The sequence below is a fragment of the Danaus plexippus genome, chromosome Z (genome assembly GCF_018135715.1).
Source record: "Danaus plexippus chromosome Z, MEX_DaPlex, whole genome shotgun sequence".
Classification (NCBI taxonomy): domain Eukaryota; kingdom Metazoa; phylum Arthropoda; class Insecta; order Lepidoptera; family Nymphalidae; genus Danaus; species Danaus plexippus.
Genome location: NC_083559.1, coordinates 12,892,238 through 12,919,611, shown reverse-complemented (window position 1 = coordinate 12,919,611; position 27,374 = coordinate 12,892,238). Strand labels below are relative to the sequence as shown.

Genomic DNA, 27,374 nt, shown 5'->3' with positions numbered 1-27,374 from the left:
AGTACTGTGAAACCGTTTTAACATCCCAAATTGATCTATGCACAAGATGGAACACATGCAGAATTTTTTACTTTGCTAATTGTTATCCAGATATTTTTTTGTTAATAATGAGATGGAGTGAATCAATTTTTAATTGAAAACAATCCCGCAATTGTCAACAAAATTGTTATTATTCTGTTATACGACCAAGAAAGTTTGAAATTGCCAGACAAACATTGTATAGAAAACACTTCCTCATCCAAAATACTCTCTCGATATTATTCCATTGGATTTCCATTTATTGTGATCGATACAACATGATCTTAGTATATCCAAAATAAAATTTATATGACGTTCATAACTCCATCTTGAGTTATTTGACTCAAATACCAATTGATTTTTATGCCATTAAGAGTTTGCTCTTTAGATGCAAAACAGTCCTAGAAAGTGATAATATTACAAATTAATTTAAAATGAAAACTATAAAAAATTCTTAGTTTTGATTAAATGTAAAAAAAAGAAAATTTTACATACTTTTAAGTACTCCTAAATAATGAAATACATAAAAAACAGTGTACTAAGTCATAAAGGTTGGTAATATAAATAATATTTACTTCGTTTAACAGAATTTGGTAAGCCTCACTTTTTCGTGTAAACCACAGATAATGCTAACGACATACGATAAAAACCTAACCTATACCATTGACATCTGTCAACATTTTGTATTGCTGCTGATTACGAATATTATTCAAGGAGTAATGTATTGTTTTTAAATTTTACTGTAAAAACAAAAAATAAAAACACAAGGAAATATAAAATGGCATTTGTTAGACGTTTTATTACAGTGATACCAAAATTTGCTAAAAATGTTCCTATTTCTGTACAAAGTATGTTGAAATTAACCTCCTCACCATTGATTTTAATTAAATGAATTCGTCTCAATATTTAATTATGTTAAAGGTAGAAACATTAAACGTTGGGTAGCTCCCACACTGATGGAGTTAAAGCGTCGGGAAGACAAACAAGGTGGCAAGGTAACTAACCCAAGAAACACATTTTTGGAATGGAATTTAGAAGCGGAGTTGTATGCGTTTGGTAAGCGACTGAACGAAGAATTCGATTCGGATCTTTTGCTTCAAGCGTTTACCGACCGTTCATATGTAATTAAAGAAGAAATGAAACAAAAGGAATTGGAAATTGACCTCAAAATGAAAGACAATAGGGAGTTGGCTGAGGAAGGTATAGTTCCATCGTTAAACTTTTCTATGTAGTCGACCCTGGTGATTTTTTTATCTGTTATAAAATATTTTCTTGTTTCCATATAGTATATACTTATAATAGGGGTGACATCTTTTAAGAGCATTGATATTAGTTTTATAAATAAAAATAAACAAATATTATTTCAAGGCTCTCATATATTTTAAAATCTTTTGCAAAATTTAAGACATATATATTTGAATATGCTTGTATTTCAGGGCGGAAGTTTATGCAAGAATATATTCAATTGTATTTGGAGACAGTGTTGCACAAACTACCAGAAGAGGGAATTATGTGTATAAGAAATCACCTGATTAGTGAAAAAGTAATTTCAAATGTATCATTGCACTTGGGAACAAAGGATATAATCTTAGCAGCTGTAAGTTGAGTATAATAATAAAATTAATCTTAAATAAGTAGTACAAGATTTGTATTAATATATAATTTTTTTATTCCCCTTTTGTATTTTGTTCCTTGGTTATTAATGAAGTTTTATGTAATTTCAGGAATATCCAGTTGATAATAGTATATTGGCAAAAACATTTGAGGCTATTGTTGGAGCTCTGCTACAGTCGTCTGGAGAGGAAAGAGCAGCACATTTTGTCAGAGATTTTGTAATCACACAACTCCAAGGTCAGAAATAATGTTTTTTGATAATCAGAGACTTCTGAGATAATCAAAATATTTTTTATATGAATAATGATGTGTTAATTGTATAGAAATCAAAGGTCAAAGTAAATAGGTTGGATCTCATTTCTACAGTCAACTAAAATGTTGTTTTTGGAACATTTGTATTACGCTCTTTATGAAGTAAAAATTAGATGATCTATTTTATTCTAGGTCAAGATGTAAATGAATTCTGGGAAATTGAAGATCCCTGGTCCATGCTCACCGAGATGATATCAAAAACTGGTGGGGTTTTAGAACCTAGACTAATTGGAGAGGTTGCTAAGAACACACTACTTGCATGCTACAGAGTGGGTCTTTATTTGGACAAGAAAATGATGTCAGCTGGTATGTTCTCTAAAATCAATCTATTATCTTTAAATATACTTATAATAAGGTGTAGAACAGGAATCAATCTCTCCATTATATTTTGTTAATATAAAAAAATATTATATATTGTATTAAAATTTTTAAAATTTCACTGCCATCTGCCAGGCACTCAATCAAGTTATCAAAAATGCCTTTGTTATGCATTAGTTATACTCGCTCGGTATTGTTAAAATAATAATATGATGTCGAGTGTAATGTAGGTAGATTAGTTTATTTGTATTTGTGTCTGTCATAATACATACATGGCGAATTTTATATCGTTTCATTGAATACTACAGCCTTACATCATTTTGGAATAGAGCTGACAGTCTTACACTTCGAACTAATACTAACCCAAAGTAGTTGAAAACCAATGCAAGGAATGTCCTGTAAATTCAAAAACCTGCATTAAATTGAACAAAAACATCAGCTAAAACTCCATGTTATTTAACACAAATAAAATCCTGAAATGAAAAATAATTTTAACAATGTGTTTTTAAAATTTTTTTCTAGGCTTTGGTGAAACAGTTGCTATTGCTAAGGAAATGGCGGCCAGAGAAGCCCTCAAAAAGATATTCGGCACAGAAGAAACAATGCATCCCATAAACTTTAAGCTTAATGGCATACCTAAATCGAGGTCTCAAAGTAAATTATCTGCAAGTTAATTTTTGTCTGAATTGTAGTTTAGAATAAGAAATAAATATGTAATAAATTAACAACTGCTCTTTATTTTGAACACATACATTCTACAAAATACATTTATATTACAATATTATTTTCTATACATGGCAATAACTTATTAGATCAAAAGTGTACAAGTCTTATGATATAAGGCACATGCAATCACAGTTTTTTACAAGTGAATTGTATTCCTCATTGTCTGGTAGCAGAGTCCATAAGGAGATTTCCATGTTTATCTTTAATCCTGACTCGGCCTGAAGAATATCTTGTCTCAGATGTACCATCATTATAAACCAATTTAACTGTGCCATCAGGAAATTCTCGTCTCTAAAACAAAATATTAAAATTTTTAATAACAAAGAATACAATGTCAAAAAATATTAGGTTAGGAAGTCGTGTTTATCATATGAATATAAAATAAAATAAATTAAAAATATATAATAAAATCCCCAAGTAAGAATTCAAATTTAATAAAAGCTGTCTAGTTTTTTGGTGTGACTATTGGTTTGAAAAAATAGTACAGGTGCTCATCTTTGGAACTCGGTCCCTTTTCTTTTTAGAAAGAGCCCACTTTGTTTTAAATCTCGACATAAGAAACTTCTCTCACCATTATCTTCTGATATGTAATGTATTTATACCATTTCCCAGTGAATTAATATGAATGTATGTGAAGTGTCAATTTTCTATTTTAAATATTTGTTTGTATGCTTTTTTCAGTATATGCCAATTTCTTCCCTTCTCTTGTTTATCTCTGGTATATTTGTACCTACCCCACATTTTCTGATCTGGTTTCCTTTGTCAAAGTCTTTGGCAGGGATCTCTATTAAGAGATAAGTTATCCCTTGAGCATTACATTTCTTTTAAAATAATATACTATTTAACAAATAAAGATTATATACAAGTTTTTTGTATGTAAATAAATTAATAAATATATTAACTGTTCATACCTTGTGTTCTTTTGCATGGACTTCTATCTGTCCATTAGCAAAAACAATTCTCTTTTCCCCATTAGCGGAGACCGTTAGAGCGGCGCCGTCTGGGAAACGCCACTCCTCTCGCACATGCTCGTTCTTGGGATCGAAGTAACGTATACTGCCATTTGGAAGTCTGATCTCTGTAGAACCGTCTCTGTAACGCTTCTCAACTTGACCGCTGGAATTTTAAAGTTTTATTATGTTAAATTTTATACAATTTAGATTTATTAGTGCTATATTTGCCAATATAATAATATTCCAACTTACTCAGGGAACTCTAAAACTTCTAAACCATCAGGATGCGTAGTATGGAATGTCTTAGTTTCAGCATAATAATACTTTATCCTACCCTCATTATAGAAATTTTCTTTCACATCTCCATTGTAATACACAAATTTACTATATTTTCCATCTGCTGATATTATTTTAATGTTTCCATTAGGGAATCTTATTTCTTTAGTACCATCTGGCTTTCTGACTTCCGTTGGATTTAAATTAGTTTTCGTTAAACTGCTTTTACTAACTGTCGGTTCTGGACTAGGTATCATATTCAAATTTAGATATGTTTCTTTGTTTATAACTGTGCCACATTTTTGGCTAGATGAAGACTTATTACTTAATATTGACACTGGTGACTTGGATCTTCGACATTCTTGTTGCTCGTAATTTTCCTGGTAAATACTACTTGGTGATTTGCTACTATTTGAATTTCTACTACTCAATGTATTTCTGAGGTTAACATTTGGAGCAGACTTTGACGAATCATAGTTCGTTCGATTAGGGGAAATCGAATGTTTAGATAAACTCCGAGCTGAAGTTCCTTTTCTAAGGAAAAAATCATTATTATCAGGCTGGTCAAAGTTTTCATGGCTTTTAGATAATGGTGATACTGATTTAAATCTTGTATTGTATATTTTCTCTAAATTGTTACTGATTTCACTATCGGAAGTTTTATTTTCATAATCGTCGTAATTGTTTTCCTCGTCACTATTTGATATATCGTTATTTGAAGAGTTTGAATATATTTGGACATGTTCATTATGAAATGTTCTATTTTTCTCTTTTTCACTCAATGAATCTTTCTGGCTAAAATATTTAGCATACCTTGAAGTTACTTTGAGGTTCGGAACACTTTTTGCTCGTGGTCTAATGGTACCTTTATTTGCGGGAAGGTTTTTTCTGGTTCTGCTTTGTCGTTCAATTTCATACGCTTTATATTTCATGTCAGGATCATAAACAATATCAGAATGTGCATCTCTCGAGGTCATGTTATTTAGTTTTTTATTTATTTCTTCCAAATACTTGATATTTGTTAGCCTCCTAGAAATATCATTACTGTGCTGAATTCGTCGATTCTCTTTTTTTAATTTTTCAATCTCGTCTTCAAAATTTTTTTTCTCTTTTTCCATAATCTTTAATTGATTTCTAAGCCTAGCAATTGTAGATGTTGATTTTGCGTCTTTCGATCTTATTTCTTCCTTCAAGTCAACAATTTCTTTCTTCAAATTAATAACCTCGTCTTTTTCTTTTTTATTTAATCTACCCCTCATATCTTTTACATATCTTTCATACATTTGTTTTTGTTTACTTAATTTTTCTTTCTCTTCTGCTAAATAATATTCAGATAAAATTTTCTCCTCATTAAACTTCTGTTCAATCAGACTTTTCTCCTCATAAAACTTTTGACGCTCAAGTTCTATATCTTCTCTCATCTTGTTAAGGTTAGCATTCTCTTTCCTGAATGTTTCTATTTCATCTTCCAGCTCACGAAGTCTATCTTTCAATAATTCACTTGTAGCAACTAACTTTGCATTCATCTCAACCATATTATTGTTTAAAACTTCATTGTCAGCTGTCTTGTTGACGTCTTTATGACTTTCTTTTTCTTTATCTATAATTAAATCTTCATTTTTTCTAATACAACCTTCTTTGTTTTTATTTGTTTGATAACTTATATTACTGGAAGTTTTACAAGAGCAACATTCCGACACAGATGAACAATTATCATTGCAGTCCGAACATTCACTGTAACAACTCTCGACATCAGTACATGTCATTTCACTTTTATCAACCTTAATTTCTGGTAAAAGATGCATTAAATTTGGATTTTTAGACAAACATTTCTGCATAATAATTGGTGTGCTCTCACCGGAACATTCTAAGCTGTTCTGCCTCAAAAACCTACTTAAAAATGAATTGTTTATGTTAAAACTTTCATTGGATACTTTATTTTCCAGCAACTCAAACATATTTTGTTCGGCAGTTTCCCTTTCTTGTTGTAACTTGGAATTATCATCACGGCTTATGTCCGACGCAATGCTCTTTACGGGTGAAACAAAATTTTTATAATAACTACTCTGTTTAAGTTGCCTCAATAAATCATCTTGTTCTTTTGTCAATACAGTTGCCCATGTCTTTTCTTTATTATAAACGGAAGATTGTTTGCCTTTAGCAAAACCATTATCAGAGGTATTGTAATTTAATTTTGGTGATGACTTACTATTAGTCACACATGTTGCTGGATTTTCTGATCTAACTAACTGTTTTGCTTCTTTGATATCTGATTTTTGTAATTCTACATTACTTTTTCCACTATTGGTTTTCTTTAATGTTGGTAAATTAGTTTTGCTTAAGGGTGAGATATTCTTAGGTTTATCTACTAGGATCTCCACTTGAACATTATTATTTTTATTATCTACAACTGGTTTTGTCTTATTTTCTATGGGTTTACCTTTTTTAACATTATTGCTTAGATTTGTATTTTTTCTCCACGGTAAAGATTTTGTATTCTGAATAACTAGATTTTTTTTCTGTAGTCCAAAACGAGCCATACCTTCTCCTCTTTTAAGGAATGCTTTCTTTTGCAACACTGATGTTTTTGGTTTAGGAATAACTTTTGTTTCGCCAATTTCATTATTTAATTTTTCTATAACCAATGTTTCAAAATCTTTTTTAGGAGAAAGTATAGGCATTTCATCCAGAGATATTTGTTTTTTATTAAATGTGTTTATATCTGAAGTGCAAGATTTTTCGTTTTCACTATGTTTTCTTGCAGAACTTCTAGCAGATATTGGAGTATCAGGTGGTTCAGATGCATTTGATAAATTTAACGCAGCAACGCCGTCCATATTTATGTGAATATTATCTTTCTTGGACAAATTACTTAGGTTGCCGCCAGCAAGTTCGGATTCAGCATATACTTCATTGGAGGCTTCTGTAGACTGAAGTAAACTTCGAAATGTATTGTAACTCGTACTATTACTAAAGTGGCTAACTATTTCAGTTATACTTGACGTTATTTCAGGAGAATCGTGATATTCCAACCGCTGTTTCTGTAGTTTCCCGCGTTGTAATAGTTGTAATTGTCTAAGTACTTGTAATCTTTCTAGTATTTGGGATGGAGACAGTGTTACATCACTATCTGAGTAAGATTGGTCCATATCTAGACTATTTAAATGTTATAATAATTACAAATACAATCTCCAGTGTCTTTGTTTGCACGGTACATTCAAATTCAAACGATATCTATACATCTGACAACTTTAAAAGTTAAAACTGACCAACGCTTGTCAAAGTGATAGTCACAAGTCAAAAGTTTATCTACTAGAAAATTGAGTAGAACAACATTGCAATTTTTTTTTTTGTTACTAAACACAGATTTTATGTAATAGCAATAAATCTCAGTAATTTTTAAAGATACAATTTTCCTTTTTATTATATAAAATAGTTTATACAATACTTTTAATTTATGTTATAGAGTAAAGAAAATTGTCTGTGTCTCAAAATTAAACAATTAATCAATAAATTGGTGGCCTAATTATTTAGTGTGACAACATTTCTTGATACTGTATAAATGTCAAAATTTTTGTCCATTTTGGTTCAAATAACTTCTGGTCGTCTACGAGGAAAACATATAACCAAAATGTCTAAAAGAAATATCTTCCACAGAACACCTAAATTTAAACCTGAAGTGAAAATGGCTAGTGCCCGTCAGAAACAATCTACCAGTACGAATAGCAAGAAGGTGAAAGTTGAAGTTCTTCCTGAACCCATCAAGTCTACATCTGATAAAAAACTATATAAGTAAGTAATATTTTTAAATAAAATATTTACTTATTTCCTTATATTTTTCTTTTAAAGTATTTTCAACTTCACCTTATTGACTCTAAATAAATTAATTTGAAATTTTTACTTTTTATATTGTTTTTAATAGTCACTAAAAACATAATCTATATAACAATGCATGTTATATACTTTTCACTTTATTGATAACTTCATCTTTTTTGTATTAACTTTCAATTTCTTTTCTAGGACAATAAAGCTAGAAAATGGATTGACAGCACTACTCATATCAGATCCCAGCCGACAGTTTGTACCAGAGGAACTGAGTTCTAGTGAAGAAGAATCCAGCGGTACTGATGAAAGCTCAGGACTCGAAAGTGACAGTGGCAAGTCTGGTGGCAGTGACCAACACGGAACTAAGAAGAGAGGGGACTCGGACGAAGAGAAACTAGTAAGTTGTCTACATAATATCTTTAATTATTTACTTGATAATAATTAATATCCATCTCAAGAGATGCAATGATATATACAACACATTATCTGTCAAAACAAAACTTTGAATTAAAATTTTAATTGTATTGAATTGACTGTTGTTAGTAACGCTATAACATTATTTTGTGTTCACCGACTGTGAAGTCAGTTTCCGACATTATTATTACGTTTCATGGCAAATATAAGTATGCTGGAATGCTTTGAATTCTTATACAATTGAAATTTTTATAATGGAAAATTTAACAACTCCTTGAATTGTCTTGTTTTTATCTACGGCTTCATTCACACTGGAATCGTGTAATATTTTCCCAACTTCTTAAATTGTCTTATACAAAAATTAAGTCATTAAACATCATTTCAAATAATCATATTCAACAACATTTAAAATTAAAAGTACCTTTCTTATGTAGAAACTAAAAATATTAACAATTTTTAAAAAAAATAATTTTTAAATCAAAAAAATAATTTTTAAATCAAAAAAATTAAAATTCGAAATTTATTCAAGCGTATCTTATTTACTAACAGTTCGGTAATGAATGTTTTAATAGAGACAAAATATTTTAAATATAATTTCATTTACATAACGCCGAAGTTTTGTTTATTAACGATGCAACAATAGCGTTACACAAGTCCGTTACTCTGAAAGGGAAATAGTTCATGACAGTGGCGGCAACGCATAAGTTTTCATGTAACACCCATTACTTGCATAATGGACTTGTACTTTTTTTATTACTGCTCAATAATCAATGAGTTTTCAATAGCTATTGAAATAGAAATCAGCGAGTATTATGTCAAAACTAATCAATTATGTAATTACTGTTTCTTTCTCGTTAACCTATCTACTAAATTAGGATAAATCGACCGAGCTTCGATTCAACATCTTCATCATTTCATCATTCTACATCTTCAACATCTTCAGATTTTAAGTTGAATTTAGAATTTTTTTTCGTGACCTATTATTTTCTGTTTCAAGCTTTAATTACGTAAAATATAATAAATACGTAATAAACGATAAAAGCTATAAAACGAACCGGTAATATATCATATACAACTAACTAACAACACCAAATAAAATATTATCTTTGTCATATTTTAACATATGCATCCATCTTTAAATCAATAACGCGCGGATGCGCTCTCTACGTCAATAACTCCCAAACAGCTGTAACTCCTGTGATGCGCAGTAGTTGAACAAAATGTCGGAAATACGTTACGTAATGGCCAGCTGAAAAAAAATTAATAAATTAACAATGACATTTAACTGGACTACGCTGTTATAGATAGCGAACAATTAAATCGTAAAGTTATTTGTAACACTGAAAAATTGTCGTAACACGTAATCGAAATATATATATGTATAATTTAATCAAAATATAATTTTGTTAGTATAAAAAAAAGTAGCAATATCGAAATTTATTAAACATCATTATATACATATATTACTATGTCGATTCATAGCTTAATATAGTCACGTATTTGTAGCTTATATTTTAATAATTATACATACTTTCATTGTCTTAGGGGCCGTTCAAGTATTACGTAAGCACTATGGGGGGGCGGGGGGTTCTTTGCTTTGCTTATTTTGGATGACATGGGGGGTAGGGGAGTCTAGATGATGATTACGTCATCGGTATTTTTTTCCTTTTTTACCGAATGGGAACCCTCACATTGTCTTAGCTTGAATACAAAACGCATTTTCGGGGATTCCCGCAAAAAATACAGACGTTTAGACACTCGCTTTAGAACCGAGAAGGGGAATTACCACGAGCTATTCACTTGTCGTAATTTCCTCTGTCAATGTATTGTTTCGTTTGGATACTATAGCGAGTAGACTATTGACTTCGTTCAAGTTCTATATCATGCGTCCGTCAAGTCACTAAATCGTCACCTCGAGGAGATCCATAAAAAAGTAAACACGCACACTGATAGGAAAGTAAGACTTGTAAGAGTCGCTGCTCGTCGTGCTAATGAATTGATGTGCATTATTCAAAATTTAGAGCACCATGATGTTGAATGGCTCGATGATAACGACGTAGACATTCCAAAATTAAATGAAAGGGAGCAGACTCACAATACTGAGCAGCAATCCATCAATCCAATGTCATCGAAAACTTAGCATCATGGACTGGTTGTTAATTTTAATTTCGTGCGTGTACCAAAAATTAAATAAGTTTGTTATGTTTGTAAGATTATAATATTTTTGGACCTTACTCTATATTGAATACCGTATCAATAAAATCTAATCTACACCCTTAATTATAATTATTATAATATTTAAAAAAAATACAGTAATTGAAAATGTTTACGTAAGCATGGGGGGAGGGGGTAAGAGCTTTGCTTACTTTTGCTGACAAGGGGGATGGGGGGGTAAAAAAATTCAATAAATCTGCTTACGTAATACTTGAACGGCCCCTTATATAGTATTCGTATATTATATAATACTAATTTAGTTAAAAACATTATAAGAATATCATCAGCGAAATGAATTCTTTTTTAATTTTTTTTTTTTTTAAGTTTTCCTAACAGTGGATGATAAATCAATAATAAGGTTTTATAGCTATGTAATAATATTTTTATGTCCGAAAGATTAGTTCCCAAACTCTAATATAATTTAAAAGGTTTTAATACGATTTTATTTCGCTGTTAATTCAGTAATCTTATATTTCATATTTTATAGTTTGGTTTCCAGAAATAACGTTTCAAGTACATTACTTAATAGTTTAAACTCTCGGTCTGTTATTGAAGGCATCGCTTTCGATCGATAAATCTGTTCTGGTAACACATTAACTTTTATACCTTAGTAAAGGAAAATATATTATTTTTATCATAATTTTGGCAATAATAAAACACAAATAAACATTTAATTTTTTTTTTACTTTAATTTTTAACCACTTGATTTTTAAATGTATTTTTTCTTGTACACGCATTTCTTACATAGTGGTTTAAATTTTGACCAGTAGGTTTGTGACATTACCCAATTTTTTTTAAACCTAGCTTCGAAATCGTTGCAAAAAAAAAATAATTACAAAATAATCTTAAATACATTTTTATATAATAAATTTAAGCGGGGAAAAAATTTATGACGAAAACGGACCTTGTATAAAATGATTTAGAATCAGATTACTATCTGAAAATATCATGGAATAACAAAGTTGCGAAATAAAGCACGTATCTAAGAAATAGAGATTACGTGCATTAATACAAATTCCGTAAAGATTTATTGTTTTGAAACGGATCACGTAAATACATCTAGCTTATTAAAAAAAAAAAATTCTCTTAATTAATTTAATATTAATTTTTATTACACAATGTATCAAGGGTAAAAATTGCAAATTGAAGTTGTCACATGCATTGAAATTAAAAATCTTTGTTTAAAAATATGTAGTAAAAACATAAACTTAATTTCCTTTTATCCTTTTTCAAAACAATGCACTTCATTAATCTCACTAACTTAGTTCTAACATTTAGTCTCATGAAGCGAAACGTAAAGTTTATTTTTAGAAACGACAAATAACAAAGTGTACTAATATTATATATGTACTCAAAATCCTTACGATATATATACGTAATAATTTACGTTGGTTTTAATATTATTTTTTTTATAAATTATCTGTGGCATACTAAAATATCAGAATATCAGGTCACTCTCGTACAATGTCACGTATTACTAAAGATAATTGAAAATTATCTTACAATATACAATTAGATGGAATTGAAATTAATAAATCAACCCAATAATGTAATTAGAAATGTATAAAAATTTATTTCATTTATTTACATATAATATACAAAAGTTAGTAGCTATTGAAGTTATTGAAGTTTTTATCTTCATAAAAATCGATTGAATTTTCTCTCAGTGACAGTAAATAGTATTTCCTCATAGATCTCGTTTTTATTTAACTAGTGTCGACCTTAAAGCATATGTTATTATAAGTAATTTTCTATTGCTGCATTCAATTATCGTATCTCGTTAAAAGTCATACCTTCGACAGGGTTATCGGCACAGTCGCAATATACTTAGACTTTTGAAGAACAAGTTTGATCAGATATCTAGAAAGCGATGCAAGATATTTATAAAACAACTTTCTCTAGACACGGTATGAGGTGCTAACACCATGCTTTTACTTTTAACACATATAGATTTAAATATAACGGTTTTTTTAAACATTTAGATTATGTAGATTATAATATATATGCATTATTTGTAGAATCCGTTCGTTATACTTTTGTGATCCGTTTTTCATTCGCCCGAAACTGATTGCAAAGTGTTATATATTTTAGTACCCGCTATTTCTTCTAATCTTCATATTGATGTCACTATATACGTTCATAAAAAAGTAGTTTTGTAGTTCAAACGCATCAATTCATAAATTTTAACATAATATCCTAATTATAGGTATTAGTGAGATTATTGTATTAGTGAGATTAATCAACGAATAAAATTTTATGATCTAGAGAAAAGTTACGAATAAATTGATATTATGAGAAATTTTTAAAAATAAAAACTAATAATGGGTTGTACAAAAATAGATATATGAGATTAAAATATCTAAAAATAAGTGCTTTGCTTTTACATAGCCGTGGGACGACAACAGAATATTGATTTAAATTTGCGCTTAAAATAGTACGTCACGTTTATACTGTGCTATTTTTAACACTTGAAACACCATTTTATACTGAGATATACATAAATATAATACGTTATGTTATATAAACAGTTTTATTAAATTTTACAGTGGAAAACCTCGTGACCTTTATAAAAGAGCACGTTCTCTGTAGGCGTTTTACATTTAGATGAATATAGCTGCATGAAAGGATTATTACGTGGGTTGTGCTTCGAGGTTTATTACGTGGGTTGTGCTACGAGCTTTATTACGTGGGTTGTGCGACGAGGTTTATTCCGTGGGTTGTACGACGAGGGTTATTACGTGGTTGAAATACAAATGTAAAATAAATTAGACTAATGTTAGCTTTCAAATGCGATTCACTATTTTGATGATGACTCTCTAGTTCTATTCAACAGAACTGTATTTTTAAGCATTTTCTATTCCAGCTAGTAACGAGAATAAATTAAAAAAAACTCTTGTTAAAAAGTTACAAGGACTATGGTTCCAAATTTTTTCTTTTTATTTATAACAAAAATAATAACGTATACTTAAATACATCTTTATTCAAAATTAGTTGGATATAATGATTTTTTGTTATATCTCAGCCATATTCAGATGATAGTGTTCAAGTTGACGAAGAAAAGATATAATACATAGTCCCATTAAAGATAAAAAATTTCATAAAATCATCCATTAATCACGACAGTGGAACTCGGACGAGCAATAGTTGTATAATACTATGATACAATAATATTAAATATGGTACCAACAGGCAGCTTGCGCTTTATGCGTCGGTGTTGGAAGCTACAGTGACCCTCACGACATTCAAGGGTTGGCCCACTTCGTTGAGCACATGGTGTTTATGGGAAGCGAGAGGTATCCAAAGGAGAATGAATTTGACGCTTTCATTAAGGTAATTTTAAAATGATACCGAATAACCTTATTTTCTTCTCTATAATAATATTGTCACAACGTAATAAACGCCAGCTAAGAGTATTTTTTTTTATTAACCTGTAATTCTTTGTTTCAAAAATCTCATAAATTTAATAGAAAAAAGGGGGTTCGGACAACGCGTCCACGGACTGCGAATTGACGACATTCTACTTTGAGATTCAAGAGAAACATCTTCCGCACGCTATGGACATGTTCAGCCAGTTCTTCGTCAGCCCGCTCATGATGAAGGAGGCCATGCAAAGGGAACGCGAGGCCATCGAATCGGGTAATATTATTTTGGGACTTTAATATTCCACTATGTCGCAATTTTCTATCAATAATTATTTTCTGTATCCTAAACATGACAATGCTTAATATCAATGATGTTTTCTTCTAATTTAAATACGAGTAATAAGAAATTGCCTTTTTCTTATTACTAAACCATTCCTCCATAAATACTATGGTTACTGTTACCAAATCAAGATGTATTGTTCCAGAATTCGCGATCGCCTCTCCGTCCGACTCGAATCGTAAGGACCAGTTGTTGTCAAGTCTGTTCCCGGAGAACCACCCAGCTCGCACATTCACCTGGGGAAACCTGAAGAGTCTCAAGGAGGATATAGACGATGATAACAGACTTCACACTGCAGCTCATGAGTTCAGGAAGAGGCATTACAGCGCTCATAGGATGACTGTAGCGGTTCAGGTACGTGTGTTTGTGTTAGTGTGTACGTAATGAATTTGTGTGTGTGTGTGTGTGTTTGAACATGTTTACGCGCATGCATAGGTGTGTGTGTGTATGTCTCAAAGTATAAGTAATCACTTTCGCCTTCATCGAGGTATTCTTGCAAACATATGGGTTTCTGACCAAACAACAAAAACAGCCTTATAAGATAATCAATATCAAATTGATGCTACAAATATGTTGACGATAAAACATTACCATTGCTTATCAACCTTGAATTTTACAACAAATTATATAAGGTGACAACCGGAGGTTCCAGGAAAACCTCGAAACATACTTATATGTGTATTATAATTAAAAATTACATATTAAAACTTATAACCTATACCTAAGACTACATGATTGCCCCGATGTTAGGATAGCAATGCCATTCCATAGCTTGTGTGGTATCAGGAATCTTCTGGTTCACACGGCTTGGTGTTGGTTCTGCGGAGTCAGCGGCGTCACTTGTTATATGATATTTTATTTATACAACGATGTTACCCCGGCGATGTTCATTTATTTTATAATATGTAGCGCGTACGTAACACCTCCACCCGCAGATCGGCAACCATTTTCCACAGAGTAAAATGTTGCCGCAGTGTTCCATGGATCCAGATTCTTAGTTCCTTTTTTTCAAGGTTTTAATTTATCAGATTGACCATAGAAGACTTTATTATTAAAACTTCGGGCTTTCTGCCGGCTATTACACCGAATGCTATTGTGGTTACTGAGGAGAATTAATTAATAGGATAATTTAGAGGAAAAGGCAATATGACACGAGTAGATATAGAATGAAAAGTTTTAATTAAACATAACCATGCTTAATAATCTATTCATTTTATGAGAATAAAAAAGTTTTATTTAAAAAAAAAGGATAAAATCAAAAGGAAAAGTAAATTTATCTTTTAATTTTTGAAAATATAGCATTTTTCATTTACTTATAACTATTATGTACCTTAAATTTGCTCGATGCAATTTTAAAGGAATAGAGGATCTTATTAATAAGGAAAGAAGTAACACAAGAACAATTCTGGTGTACTTACTTAATTTTAGTCGTAGTCTTCCTAGGTCGATGTGTGACGAGCTCCAGCAGCCATCCTTACTCCATAATGTTCTGAACTTCCGATAAGGCTTGAAAGCTTCGTCAGTTAGACGGTCTTCGATTTTAGAAAATCCTAAATCTAACTAACGTCGGAAATCCTACCGACTGCGCCAATTATATAAGGTGGCAACCGGAGGTTCCAGGAAAACTACGAAACATACTTATATGTGTATTATAATTAAAAATTACATATTAAAACTTATAACCTATACCTAAGACTACATGATTGTCCCGATGTTAGGATAGCAATGTCATTCCATTGCTCGTGTGGCATCAGGAATCTTCTGGTTCACACGGCTTGGTGTTCGTTCCGCGGAGTCAGCGGCGTCACTTATTATATGATATCTTATCCATACAACGACGTTGCCCCGGCGATGTTCATTTATTTTATAATATGTAGCGCGTACGTAACAAACATATAAATAATATTATTCATAAATAAAATTCCATATGGTAAATGAAAAATTCTAAAGTATTTTATTTCTTACCTAAATAAAAAACAGTCAATATATAGATACTTGTTTATAATTATTTAAAAAAAACACTACATTAGAGAAGTAAACATGAGCTACTTTTTCGATGTCGGTTAAATAAAACCTGGTCTTTAGGCTCGCATGGACCTCGCATCACTGGAACAGTACGTGGTGAACACATTCGGTCAGATACCAACAAACAGGCTGCCACCAGAAGACTTCTCCGATTTCAAGTTCAGTCCACGGACCATTACACCGGAGTTCACCAGCATTTACTATGTGAAGCCGGTCAGCGATACTACTGAGGTATGTTCCCCTGAGCATATATATATAGCAGTTACGGATATGTAAGCCTGTATCCATAAACGTTTAGTTCCTACTTCACGTCATAGTGGCCATCTGTATTCAAATTTAAACTTCAAGAAAATACGTAAAATATGTCTTATATATGTATAATAAAGTTTCAACCCGCATCAAAATGCAGTAGGGAAAACTATTAAACTAAATTACCCCATACTATGATTTTATTTTCATTATTGGATTAAAAAAGTTGAACTTTAACCTGTGGACCTTTGCCAAGGATAATCTCTCTCTCTTGTCGGTCCCTCATTACTGAGGATCGTGGTCATGTGGGACCCCGCAACGAACAATCTGACGCCATTTGTTCCCGTCCGCTGTTGCCCTTACAGCCTGATAAAAAGTTTTTGAGGAGGTGGCTTCTTTAACTTGGTCAGTTCATGGAGTAGGTGGACGACCTCCAGCTTTTTTACCCACTGTGACCAACTTCTCCAGCTTTTCGCGTCCCCTTCGCATAACATGGCCAAAGTATGTCAATACGCGTTGACAACGCCGATAGTGGATAGCCGAGTTTTGATTGAGAGTTGAGAGAGAAAAGAGGCGTTTGTGCGTTTTGCGGTCCATGGTATTTTAAGCATACGCCTCCAGCACCACATCTCAAATGCATCAATTCTCTGTCTCTCCCTAGCTCGTACCGTCCACGTTTCTGCCCCGTAGAGATAGATGGGAAAAACTAATGCCCTCAATAAGCGAGATTTTGTATTGAAGCCTATTCCGCGGTTTCTCCAGATTTTTTGGAGACGCGTCATTGAATCTTTTCCCATTCCGATGCGTCGTTGGATCTCTGGAACACAGCTGCCATCGTTACAGATTTTTGAGCCCAGATAAACAAAACTGTCAACCTTTTCAATGCCCTCGATAGTTTGAGTATTTGATAGTTTAAAAGCGCGGTCAACCATCATGAGTTTTGTTTTCTAAAGATTTATCTTTTTTCCTATAGACCTATTTTTCCACTTTCCACCTCTAACCTGTTTAATATGGTGATCATTTCTTCAATGTTTGTAGATAGAAGAACTGTGTCATCTGCGTAGCGTAAGTTGGTCAGGCGTTTTCCACCAACTGAAAAACCTTTATTACAGTTCTCAAGGGATTTCCTTATGACGTGTTCTCCATATTTATTAAAAAGCAGGGGAGATAAAATACAGCCCTGCCTTACGCCCTTCTTAGTTTGGAACACATTTGAACAGTCGGTGTCCAGCTTGACATAAGATTGGTTGTTGACCTAGAGGTCATAGATAAGGTCTATAGTGTACAATGGGAAAACCTAACGGACCTCCCATAGGTTTTCCCATTGTACACAATCAAATGCTTTAGCGTAGTCAATAAAGCATAAAATGACGGGACTATTGAACTCTCGGCTTTTCTCGATAACCTGGCGGACATTCAAAATTTGTTCCTGTGTGCCTTTGCCCTTCACAATCCCGTTTTTTCTTCTGGAATTTGCATGTCGAGAAAATGCTTTAGTCGGCGGTTGATTATATGCAGCAGTATTTTACTAATATGGGGTAGGAGTGCGAGTGATCGCTAATTGCCACAATCCCTAGTAGACCCTTTTGTATGCAATAATATAACTGTTGACTCAGTCCACCCCTTAGCCATTTCCTAGTCCTCCAGATAGAATTACAAATATTCAATATATGAAGAGTGCGCTTTATGCCCAATTTCTTGAGTAATTCTGCGGGGATTCCGTCTTTACTTGAGGATTTGCCACATTTAAAGTTGTTTATTGCATATTGCACTTCTGACAGTAGTATATTTGGTTCCAGTTGTGTAACCTCTGTTCTTTGCGAGGCATTTTTGATGGGCTCTCTGGTGTCATAAAGGTGTTCGCAATGTCGTTTCCATCTATACAGAACTTGGTCTTTGCTGTAAGGTTGTTACTTAATTAAACTTAAACTTATCCACAGTAATCGGTACTATAAAGGCCACCCCTTTGGAATGTTCATCTTTAGGACCTGAGAAATAGATTTTATTTCCTTGATCAGTAGTAGAATAACCCGAATCTGTCCAGTTGGTCTCGCTGAGTCCCAATATCCAGATGTCTTTTCGCTCCATCTCATTTTCCACCGTATGCAGTTTTCCAGGTTGGTTTAAGCCACGTACATTCCATATTCCAATGCGATGAGGCTGTCGAGCTGACTTGTTCTTATCACGATTCACATGCACATGGCCGGTGGTATATTTTACACCACCATACCCGGATTGGTGGCGCCGGGTGTCAGCCGGATCGCATGGCAAAATTGCTTCGTTATTTCCGTTTACCATAATGACTCTCATGGGATGATAATGCAGTGGTCTCGTGGGCGTATTTAACACCCAAGGCTGCTAAAACCTCTTCCAGCCCATGACGAGTCACCGGTTGGGAGTGATAGATATACCGCTAATGATCGGTCGCCAGAGCCTCATCAGTTGTCTAGCAGGGGGCACCACAGTTTCATAATATGTCAATAAAATATATCAGTGCCATTGTTTATTTTATCATTAAAGCACAGATAAATCCATGATTCTGTAATTTTGTCTCCTTAACCCTTAATTACAGAAAAAATACATTAATACATCTTACCTTAACAGATACATCTGTAAGAGTTAGTATACGTTTATACTGAATTTATTTTTATTACCTTAGAATATGGTGTGATTTGCTTTGCAGGTCCATTTGACTTGGTGTATGCGGTCTCTACTGTCCGAATACGAGTCAAAGCCTCACCAGTACATATCATACCTACTGGGACACGAGGGCAAGGGCAGTTTGCTCTCTTATTTAAGAAAAAAGTAAGCAATTAATGTTGTTTTCTCTATTAACTTTCACACATTTAAATTTTCTATCAAAAATATTATGCCTGTATAAACGATACATTATGGATTTTTTTGTTTAGAATCTATGCAAATATTTATGAGCATATTAGTTTTTATAGATAATATAATTTTTCGATGTTAATATAATCTGCTGCTTTCAGGGTGTGGGCGTTGGCTATATATACTGGCAACTCTGAGAGCGGTATAGACTATACATCCATGTACAGTTTGTTCTCAACGCAAGTGGTGCTGACAGAAGACGGATTAGCAAATATTGACAAAGTAAGTGGAAACACATACAAATATGTAATTTTCTTTTCTACCCGTATGTGTATATATTCCGGTGTATAAACTTCTGAACGTCATTTTTGTTAACCACTAAATAGTTCGAGCTATATCTGACAGGAGGAACACTTGATTTAATAGAATTTTAGAGAAAATACAAGTCGTCTCGCAAAACAATTATTTCTAGAAATAGGACTATTGTACTTTTTTGATTGATTGATGATTGATTGATTTTCAGGTGCTGGAAGCGATATTTTCATATATCAATATGCTTAAAAAGCTCGGACCATCTGAGAGGATCTATGACGAAATAAGGGTAGGATTTTGTTAACGTTAAAATAAATAATTAGTATGGGAAATTATAATAGATATCAGAATGTACGTGGATATAAAATCTTTTTAGACAATAGAAGAGACCAGTTTCCGTTTCGACGAGGAATCTCAGCCGTCGGACTATGTGGAGACATTGTCGGAGAATATGCACTTCTTTCCGCCACAACATTACATAACAGGGGATCGCCTGTACTACAAATATGACCCTAAGGTAACATTCTACATCAGTAACAAGTCACGCTTTAATTTTTGCTTAATTCCCTTTGCAAGATATTACATACAATAAATTTTAACTTTCAGGGTATTAAAAGCTTACTCGATCTCATGAGAGCAGACACTGTCAATATAATGATACTCAGCAACAAACATCCAAAGCCGATCAAATATGATAGTAAAGAGAAATGGTTTGGCACGGAGTACAAGAGGGAGGGTAGGTTATAAAATAGATGACATATGTATAGTATAGTATATGAGGTATAATACATGTCTTAACCTGTTTTGTCAGTGATTTAGTTAGGCGAGGATTTTTATCAGTCCTAAAGAGAAATGTATACATCGTATTAAAGCGATAGATGTGGTAAGAAAGTGGAAGCGACATTTATAGTCTGTCGTGAGACTTGAGTCATGAGATTCCCAATCAAACAGAAACCCGGGAATGAATGACATATTCTACTATCCAAACTATATTATTGTGAAGTTTTTTCAAAATCCATTTAGCAATTCCTCACAGACTTTCGCATTTGTATAATTAATGGGATCACAACTCTTTACCAGCTATAAACCCGGCGTGGTTGAAGAAATGGTTATCAGTCACGCCCTACAGCCAGTTCCACCTGCCGGAGAAGAACGTGTACATCACGACCAACTTTGATCTCATTCAACCAGCTAAACCATATTTAGAGGAAGCTGAACGTTTGGGGATAGATCTCATCAATAATTCAGCAAAAGATATACACAGGAAGGTAGCTGCGAACGAATTTACAAGCAAGGTCCTTAAACACGGCGAACTTATGGCCACCGTCAATAGATTCAGGTGACGAAATACATTCTTCACAATATATTTGAGTAAAACATATGCGTTTTAACTAAAATCGATATCGTTTTCACAGGCTCGACCAGCCAAACCTCCTTCGCAAGAACCGGCACATGGAGCTGTGGTATAAGCCCGATTTTAAATTCCGTTTCCCAACAGCGCTGTTGTACTTCTACTTCATAACACCATTAAGTCTCAAGTCTCCGAGAGAGTGAGTATTTATATCTACATTTTTAAAGATTGCAAAGACTTTTTACCTTTTAATTGTCTAATAAATTTGGCCCATTTAAAACTAATGCTCTTTCCCTCTCATGGTTATTTGTATTAATCGTTCCTACTAAATAAACTAAATCTATTTGTTCTCATAGTTTTTGGAATTGAGAAAAATAAATCTAGGTTTCTTTACAGTTTGTATTTTGTCATTTATATCAATCCATATAAGGTTCATTATTATTTGCACCTAAACATTTTCTTTAAGGGCTTGCCTACTTGATCTCTGGAGCGACGTGCTACAACAGGGACTTAAGGTTAGTTTATATCTATAATATTAAAATTGTAATTAATATATAATAACTAGCTGTTGCCCGCGACTCCGTCTGCGTGAGAAAGACAAGAAGAAACAATGAATAAACTTAAGCTGCGTATGCAACTGCCTTCCACTCGCGCTTTTTAATTTCGAGATGAGGATTCGGGATCAATTATTACATCAGCTACCTGCTAATAAAAGTTCCGTAAAAATCAGACCTAACTTTTCAGAGATTAGCCGGAACAAACTGGCAGGCAGACAAAAATTATAAAAAACGTAATTTGGGTGTACGTACCATATACATATTCATATGCATGTAGTAGAAAACGGTTATTTCAATGTTCCAATTTTATTTATTTGTATAGATTATAATTGTATGTTACGTTTTTTAGGAAGACGTCTATCCCGCTAATATGGCGGATCTGACGCATTTGTTGTACGTCACCGACAGAGGTCTGACCCTGAAAATCTCTGGGTACAGTCAGAATCTTCACGTAAGTTGTTATTGGCGTATTCCGTACGTGACATTAGCCAAATTAATGCCCAAAAAGCTGTGACGGTTTTTGCCAGATACCTTTTATTTCTGTACATAGTCCTACAATTTGTACACAACTCTATCCATACTACAACATTGATATTAATCTCATAATAAAGAACAGCGATTCTTAATTGAATTAAATATATGATATATATCATTCAATATAATATGCTAATATTTCAAACAGCTGGTTGTGTCTCTGATATCACGCGCGATGCGCGACTCTGCCCGCATGCCGCACGCTCTGTTCGAGGCTGTGCGCGACGTTCGTGCTAGGACCTACCATAACGTCCTGATCAAACCGCACAAACTGGCCAAGTAAGTATTACACAATGTTGCCATTAGTAACTAAAATAATTTCGGCTGATTGGTGACGAAAAATAATTAAATAGGCGTCATTTAATTTCCCGCCAATTCTAGTGGGGGCACAATTTTCTTGGTTGTTGCATGAAATCATTATCAAATACTCAATAATATTATTAATTCTTTGTAACTGTACACGATCTTTAATATTTTGGTATATTATCCACTATAATGAACCATGTTTTGAATAAAGTATGTAATTTTAATAACGGCAAGTATACAGTCAATGCAATAAATTAGGCATGGAAAAGTGTTTAGATTTACATATATATGTATATAACAATTTTAGTAACGCTTGCATATCTTTCAGGGATGTCCGTATGAGCCTTTTACTGGAGCCCTATATGTCGCCACGTGACAAGGCGACCTTCATACAGAACGTCACTTTGCCGGAACTACAGGACTTCACACAGAAGTTGCTCAATAAGATGTACCTACAGGTAAGGTTTGATTTAATATTACTAGGACTAGGACTAGGATGGGATAGTATAGTATAGAAGCTTGTCACTGCCATACAGATGTAGGGGTTGTATAGTTTTATATCTCAAAATAATACGACACGAGAAAATACAGGGGTAGCCATTAGTGCATTAGGGCCAGTGACCATACATTACACTGTTTTATTATTATTAAAAAACGATAGTCTTATAAAATGTCCATGGAAGTGTTTTGTGCATTAACATTTAAGAAACCTTTGACTAATATTAGACAGTTAAACATGACTTTTGCGAAGATTTTTGCGATTCCAAAGACACGTAAAAATTATTTATAGTTGTCATTTTATTCTGCCTATATATTATATTTATATATAAGTTGTGTTATTTATCAATAAAGATATTACTATTACCCTTTGAATATACTGCTGTAAATTTTCATTTAACCATTTTTTTTCTTTCGTCTATCAGATTCTTGTGCAAGGTAACCTGGCTTGGCACGAGGCTGTGACTATATCAGAGAATGTTTTGAAAACAATAAAATGGGATGGACTAGAACCACACGAGATCCCTGACGTAAGTATTGAGATAACATGATTCTAACAATATGTTCTCAACAAAAATTTATGGAAAAATCACGTAAGTACCAAGTACTAAGCAGTAATAATTTTATAACAAATAAATATTATTACTACTTAGTAAAATATTTTTAAATTTTTATTATATGTAGAGTTCTTTGTCACTAAATTTAGACATAAAAATACTTCACTTTACCCCAATGTTGCCATTACAAAAAAAAAAGTTTAAAAATATATTTAGTAAAGACCAAAGCAAATGAACATATGTAATAATATGTAGTGTCTCTAACGGTCTTGTAAAGTTTTAGAGAGGACGACAAATCATTTGTGATCTTCACTCGCCGTTTATTTTGAATGACCAATGTAATAAATTTGCATGAGTTTTTGTTGTTGTGTTTTGTTGTTCACGTTGTGAAGCCTCACAGAGCTAATATTATAACATTAAGGTTTGTTTCTTGATCACGTCAGAACTGTTAAATAGAGCAGAATGAATCTATAGTACGGAAGTCCTCTCCGAAAATGTACTGGTCTCACAAAAACATAGTCGGAGCAATAGATGTCCAAGAACGATGTCTAGTATAAGATGGTCCTCCTCATCAGTATGCCGCGGTCCAGATTATGGTGGTTAACCTATATTTCTTTCAAAATTAAAGGAGATCTTTTTGCAGATCAAAGTTCACCAGTTACCACTTGGAGAGCGTAAAATCCGCGTGGCTAGCCTCAACCCGTCATCAACGAACAGTATCGTCACCAACTACTACCAGGGGGAGAGGAGCACGCCGCAGGAGGCCGCCGCGCTTGAAGTACTAATGGTTAGACTTTTATGAGTGGATTTTGTTAACCGACTCCAATGATCTGATTTCTATGTTAAACCACTATATGTTGATATCTATGTTATTCATTAAAACAATAAATCTGATTTCAATAGCAGAATTTTCTTAAAAATATATATGAATTTTAATATATCATATAATACACACAATTAGTTTATACAACCTGATACAATAACTTATTGCATGTTTTTCCTCATTCTAAATGTTATTAGATATATAAGCACTCTTTTTTAATTAACACAGTCAGGTCATAAAAGCCTAATGCCGTGTCACCGAGGAAATGTAATTAATTCCTATGTACAGATGCTGATGGAAGAACCAGTTTTCGATGCTCTTCGTACTAAGGAGCAGCTTGGATACAGCGTGTTCAGCATGATGCGTTACACCTTCGGCGTGTTGGGCTTCTCGATTACTGTTAACACTCAAGTCGACAAGTTCAGGTATACATATTGGTGAGCTAGTCTTAACGCCTCTCATGCATGAGGGCGCCGGTTATAGATCTGCAAGTACCAATGTGATCTTTTCCTACTGATATGCACTTTCTAAGAGTACTTAGACACCACTGACGGACGGTGAAGGAAAACATCGTGAGGAAACCTGGACTTATAATTTCAAATCATAAGATTGAAATCGCCAACCCGTCTGGAGCAAGCGTGGTGATTAATACTCTAACCTTCTCCATGTGAGAAGAGGCCTTTGCTCAGCAGTAAGCTCCTATAGCCTGACGATGATTCCTAACTTCTTGCCAATCAATTCTACTGCGCAGAACTATAGTTAAATATTATATATCTTAGTATGATTACAAGTTGTCACTTCCCAAAACATATCTCCCTATCAACGCAACTTTTACCCTTATAACATAATACATAAAGTGCTTTATTCAAACATCAAATCAATGATCACCAGCGTATCCCATGTTGATCGTCGAGTGGAGGCGTTCCTCAAGAAGTTCGCTCGTGATGTGAAGAGGGGTGGGGAGAGGGCGCTGGCGGCGGCCAGGCACGCGCTGGTGCAGCTCAAACATACCGCTGACTACGAGCTCAAGGAAGAGGTAGGGGGGAGGGGCAATGTAAATATCGTAGGCTAAAGATAGAGACCGTTTGGTAGATATGAATTGGACTAGATAATGAAAATGATTTAAGATATTCTACTGTAATATAAAGTAAATATAACTCTTTTATTTTTAAATATCCCTAAATTATGATCTCGCTAATAATATTTGACAGTATATTATAATGTATCCAAATTAAATTGTCACAGGTGGCTTAGTTTCCCAACACGTTTATACGAGTATTTCTAATTGCGGAGCTTGTGAGCTATTTTAATAGAATCGGCGATACAAAAAGGTTGCACGTGTTCGTTCAGTAATGTTAACAGACTGTGTTTACATTACTGAACATATGCCATAATGTCAAATATAATCTATCCAAAAATATAGCGTTAAATTGTAAACATTATGTTGCTGTTCACAATATTTGGACGCTTTTCAATCTAGCGGTAAATATAACAATTTAACCATATTTACAATTTCACTGTGGCATGTATATGTTTATATGACTTGAATATTTCAACTAATTGATACAGAATAAAATGGTCACTTACATCGACGGACCTGTTGAAATTTCTAGAGAGCTTGTAAAAAAAATATGATAATAATATATTAAAAAATACTCACAGGTTGAGAGAAACTGGCGCGAAATCCTGACCCAAGAATACCAGTACCAACGTCTATTTGTCGAGGTGATCAAAAAAATATATTATATTATACGAAATATGTATTGTAAAACAAATTATATAAAAACTTTTTTTTCCTCAGGCTGACGCCATAGAGAGAATCAAACTGTCTGATATCAAAAACTGGATAGATAACCACTTCCCCTCAGGAAACAGGTCGCAGTTCAGGAAACTATCAGTACAGGTATATAAAAAAAACAATTATATTTAGAATTGCTAGCAAAATTTATTATTAATTATTCAAAGTACATCATATTTAGTATGTGTTTTAAAATAAATCCAATTCCAGGTCGTGGGTAACAAGCCGCAAGATGAAAGCGTGGACGGACCTAAAAAACTATCACTAATTTATTCCAATGCCAGCGAGAACAGCGGCGACCCCACAGAGAACGAAGCTGACTTCATCAAAAACATAGAAATATTCAAGACAGACCTGCCTCTCATAAATGTACCGAAAGTTGAATTAGCGCAATGTTAAATATAATAAATATACAACAAAGATAATTAATTGAATTTATTATAATAAATTATGTAAGACGGTTTTATATTTATTTTTTTTAGTTAAATAAAAACTTTTTGAGACGTAGACAATTTATATATTTTTTTTTTATAGTTTTATAATTAATGTGTTCAGTGCTACAGGTTGTTATTTTTTATATATATATTTATATCTATTTTAAACACTAAACATGTTTTTTAACGTTACAACGTTTGTTACTTCTGTTATTGAAATAGATCAAAAAGATATTTTTTTTTGTTCCCGACAGTTATGGATAGTTTTGTTGTGACCGTATTTTTAATTATTTTTGATGATGAAAAAAAAAAACACAAAGTGTTAATCGGTGTTGAGTAAGTAGGTGGAGACACGAGGATTGGAAAAGCAGTATCTTCGCTTCTTTAAACGATAGAGATATACATGACAAAGTATTTCTGACAATTTGAAATTTATTTTCATCTGACCTCCGTTCGGAAACGTGCAAACAATTTTTGAGTTATTTCATACATTTTTTATTTTGAAAAACAGAAAAATATTAAGTACGATTAATGTATTCAAAATTTGTTTTAGCGTTCATTTTTCATATTTTAATGAGAAATTAATTTGATTGAAAATTTACAAATATTTATTATATGACTAATTCTCCTTTGTATTCGGTGGTTAGATACTGTTACCTCGTGTCTCTGATAATTAAACGTATTAAATAAATATCGATATAATAAATCTCGATGTTAGATTTTAGTGTA

At 32.9% G+C, this 27,374-nt stretch overlaps 3 protein-coding genes across 3 annotated transcripts; 2 read left to right on the top strand and 1 right to left on the bottom strand.

The window, feature by feature from the left end:
* Window positions 1-694: 694 nt before the first annotated feature.
* LOC116777697 (large ribosomal subunit protein mL44) lies at window positions 695-2,990 on the top strand. Its single transcript, XM_032671378.2, has 6 exons — window positions 695-866; window positions 940-1,218; window positions 1,455-1,615; window positions 1,743-1,869; window positions 2,077-2,250; window positions 2,785-2,990. Exons 1-6 carry the CDS (start codon window positions 797-799, stop codon window positions 2,934-2,936), a joined length of 963 nt encoding a protein of 320 aa, XP_032527269.1. The 5' UTR covers window positions 695-796; the 3' UTR covers window positions 2,937-2,990.
* On the bottom strand, window positions 2,980-7,499 carry LOC116777696 (centromere protein J). The gene is made up of 3 exons (XM_032671377.2): window positions 4,194-7,499; window positions 3,900-4,104; window positions 2,980-3,279 (listed from the first exon to the last, which is right to left on the bottom strand). Exons 1-3 carry the CDS (start codon window positions 7,364-7,366, stop codon window positions 3,145-3,147), a joined length of 3,513 nt encoding a protein of 1,170 aa, XP_032527268.2. The 5' UTR covers window positions 7,367-7,499; the 3' UTR covers window positions 2,980-3,144.
* Window positions 7,500-7,769: 270 nt separating this feature from the next.
* Window positions 7,770-26,727, top strand: LOC116777260 (nardilysin-like). Its single transcript, XM_032670695.2, has 24 exons — window positions 7,770-8,009; window positions 8,238-8,439; window positions 13,860-14,000; window positions 14,138-14,306; window positions 14,518-14,726; window positions 16,458-16,628; window positions 19,330-19,451; window positions 19,637-19,757; window positions 19,999-20,076; window positions 20,164-20,304; window positions 20,394-20,523; window positions 20,868-21,126; window positions 21,203-21,337; window positions 21,605-21,653; window positions 22,045-22,146; window positions 22,378-22,508; window positions 22,864-22,993; window positions 23,459-23,563; window positions 24,234-24,377; window positions 24,702-24,838; window positions 25,305-25,449; window positions 26,076-26,138; window positions 26,215-26,316; window positions 26,422-26,727. The coding sequence occupies exons 1-24, from the start codon at window positions 7,780-7,782 to the stop codon at window positions 26,608-26,610; spliced, it is 3,405 nt and encodes a 1,134-aa protein (XP_032526586.2). The 5' UTR covers window positions 7,770-7,779; the 3' UTR covers window positions 26,611-26,727.
* The last annotated feature ends 647 nt before the right edge of the window (window positions 26,728-27,374 follow it).

Bases quoted from the DNA above. Each gene is read 5' to 3' on its own strand.
- LOC116777697 (XM_032671378.2), top strand. From the start codon at position 797: ATGGCATTTGTTAGACGTTTTATTACAGTGATACCAAAATTTGCTAAA. The intron at 1,616-1,742 runs GTAAGTTGAGTA...ATGTAATTTCAG, and splicing joins AGGATATAATCTTAGCAGCT to GAATATCCAGTTGATAATAG. The intron at 1,870-2,076 runs GTCAGAAATAAT...ATTTTATTCTAG, and splicing joins TGTAATCACACAACTCCAAG to GTCAAGATGTAAATGAATTC.
- LOC116777696 (XM_032671377.2), bottom strand. From the start codon at position 7,366: ATGGACCAATCTTACTCAGATAGTGATGTAACACTGTCTCCATCCCAA. The intron at 4,105-4,193 runs GTAAGTTGGAAT...TTAAAATTCCAG, and splicing joins GAAGTTTTAGAGTTCCCTGA to CGGTCAAGTTGAGAAGCGTT. The intron at 3,280-3,899 runs GTATGAACAGTT...ATTTTGTTTTAG, and splicing joins TCCATGCAAAAGAACACAAG to AGACGAGAATTTCCTGATGG.
- LOC116777260 (XM_032670695.2), top strand. From the start codon at position 7,780: ATGTCAAAATTTTTGTCCATTTTGGTTCAAATAACTTCTGGTCGTCTA. The intron at 21,127-21,202 runs GTGACGAAATAC...TCGTTTTCACAG, and splicing joins GCCACCGTCAATAGATTCAG to GCTCGACCAGCCAAACCTCC. The intron at 22,509-22,863 runs GTAAGTATTACA...CATATCTTTCAG, and splicing joins AAACCGCACAAACTGGCCAA to GGATGTCCGTATGAGCCTTT.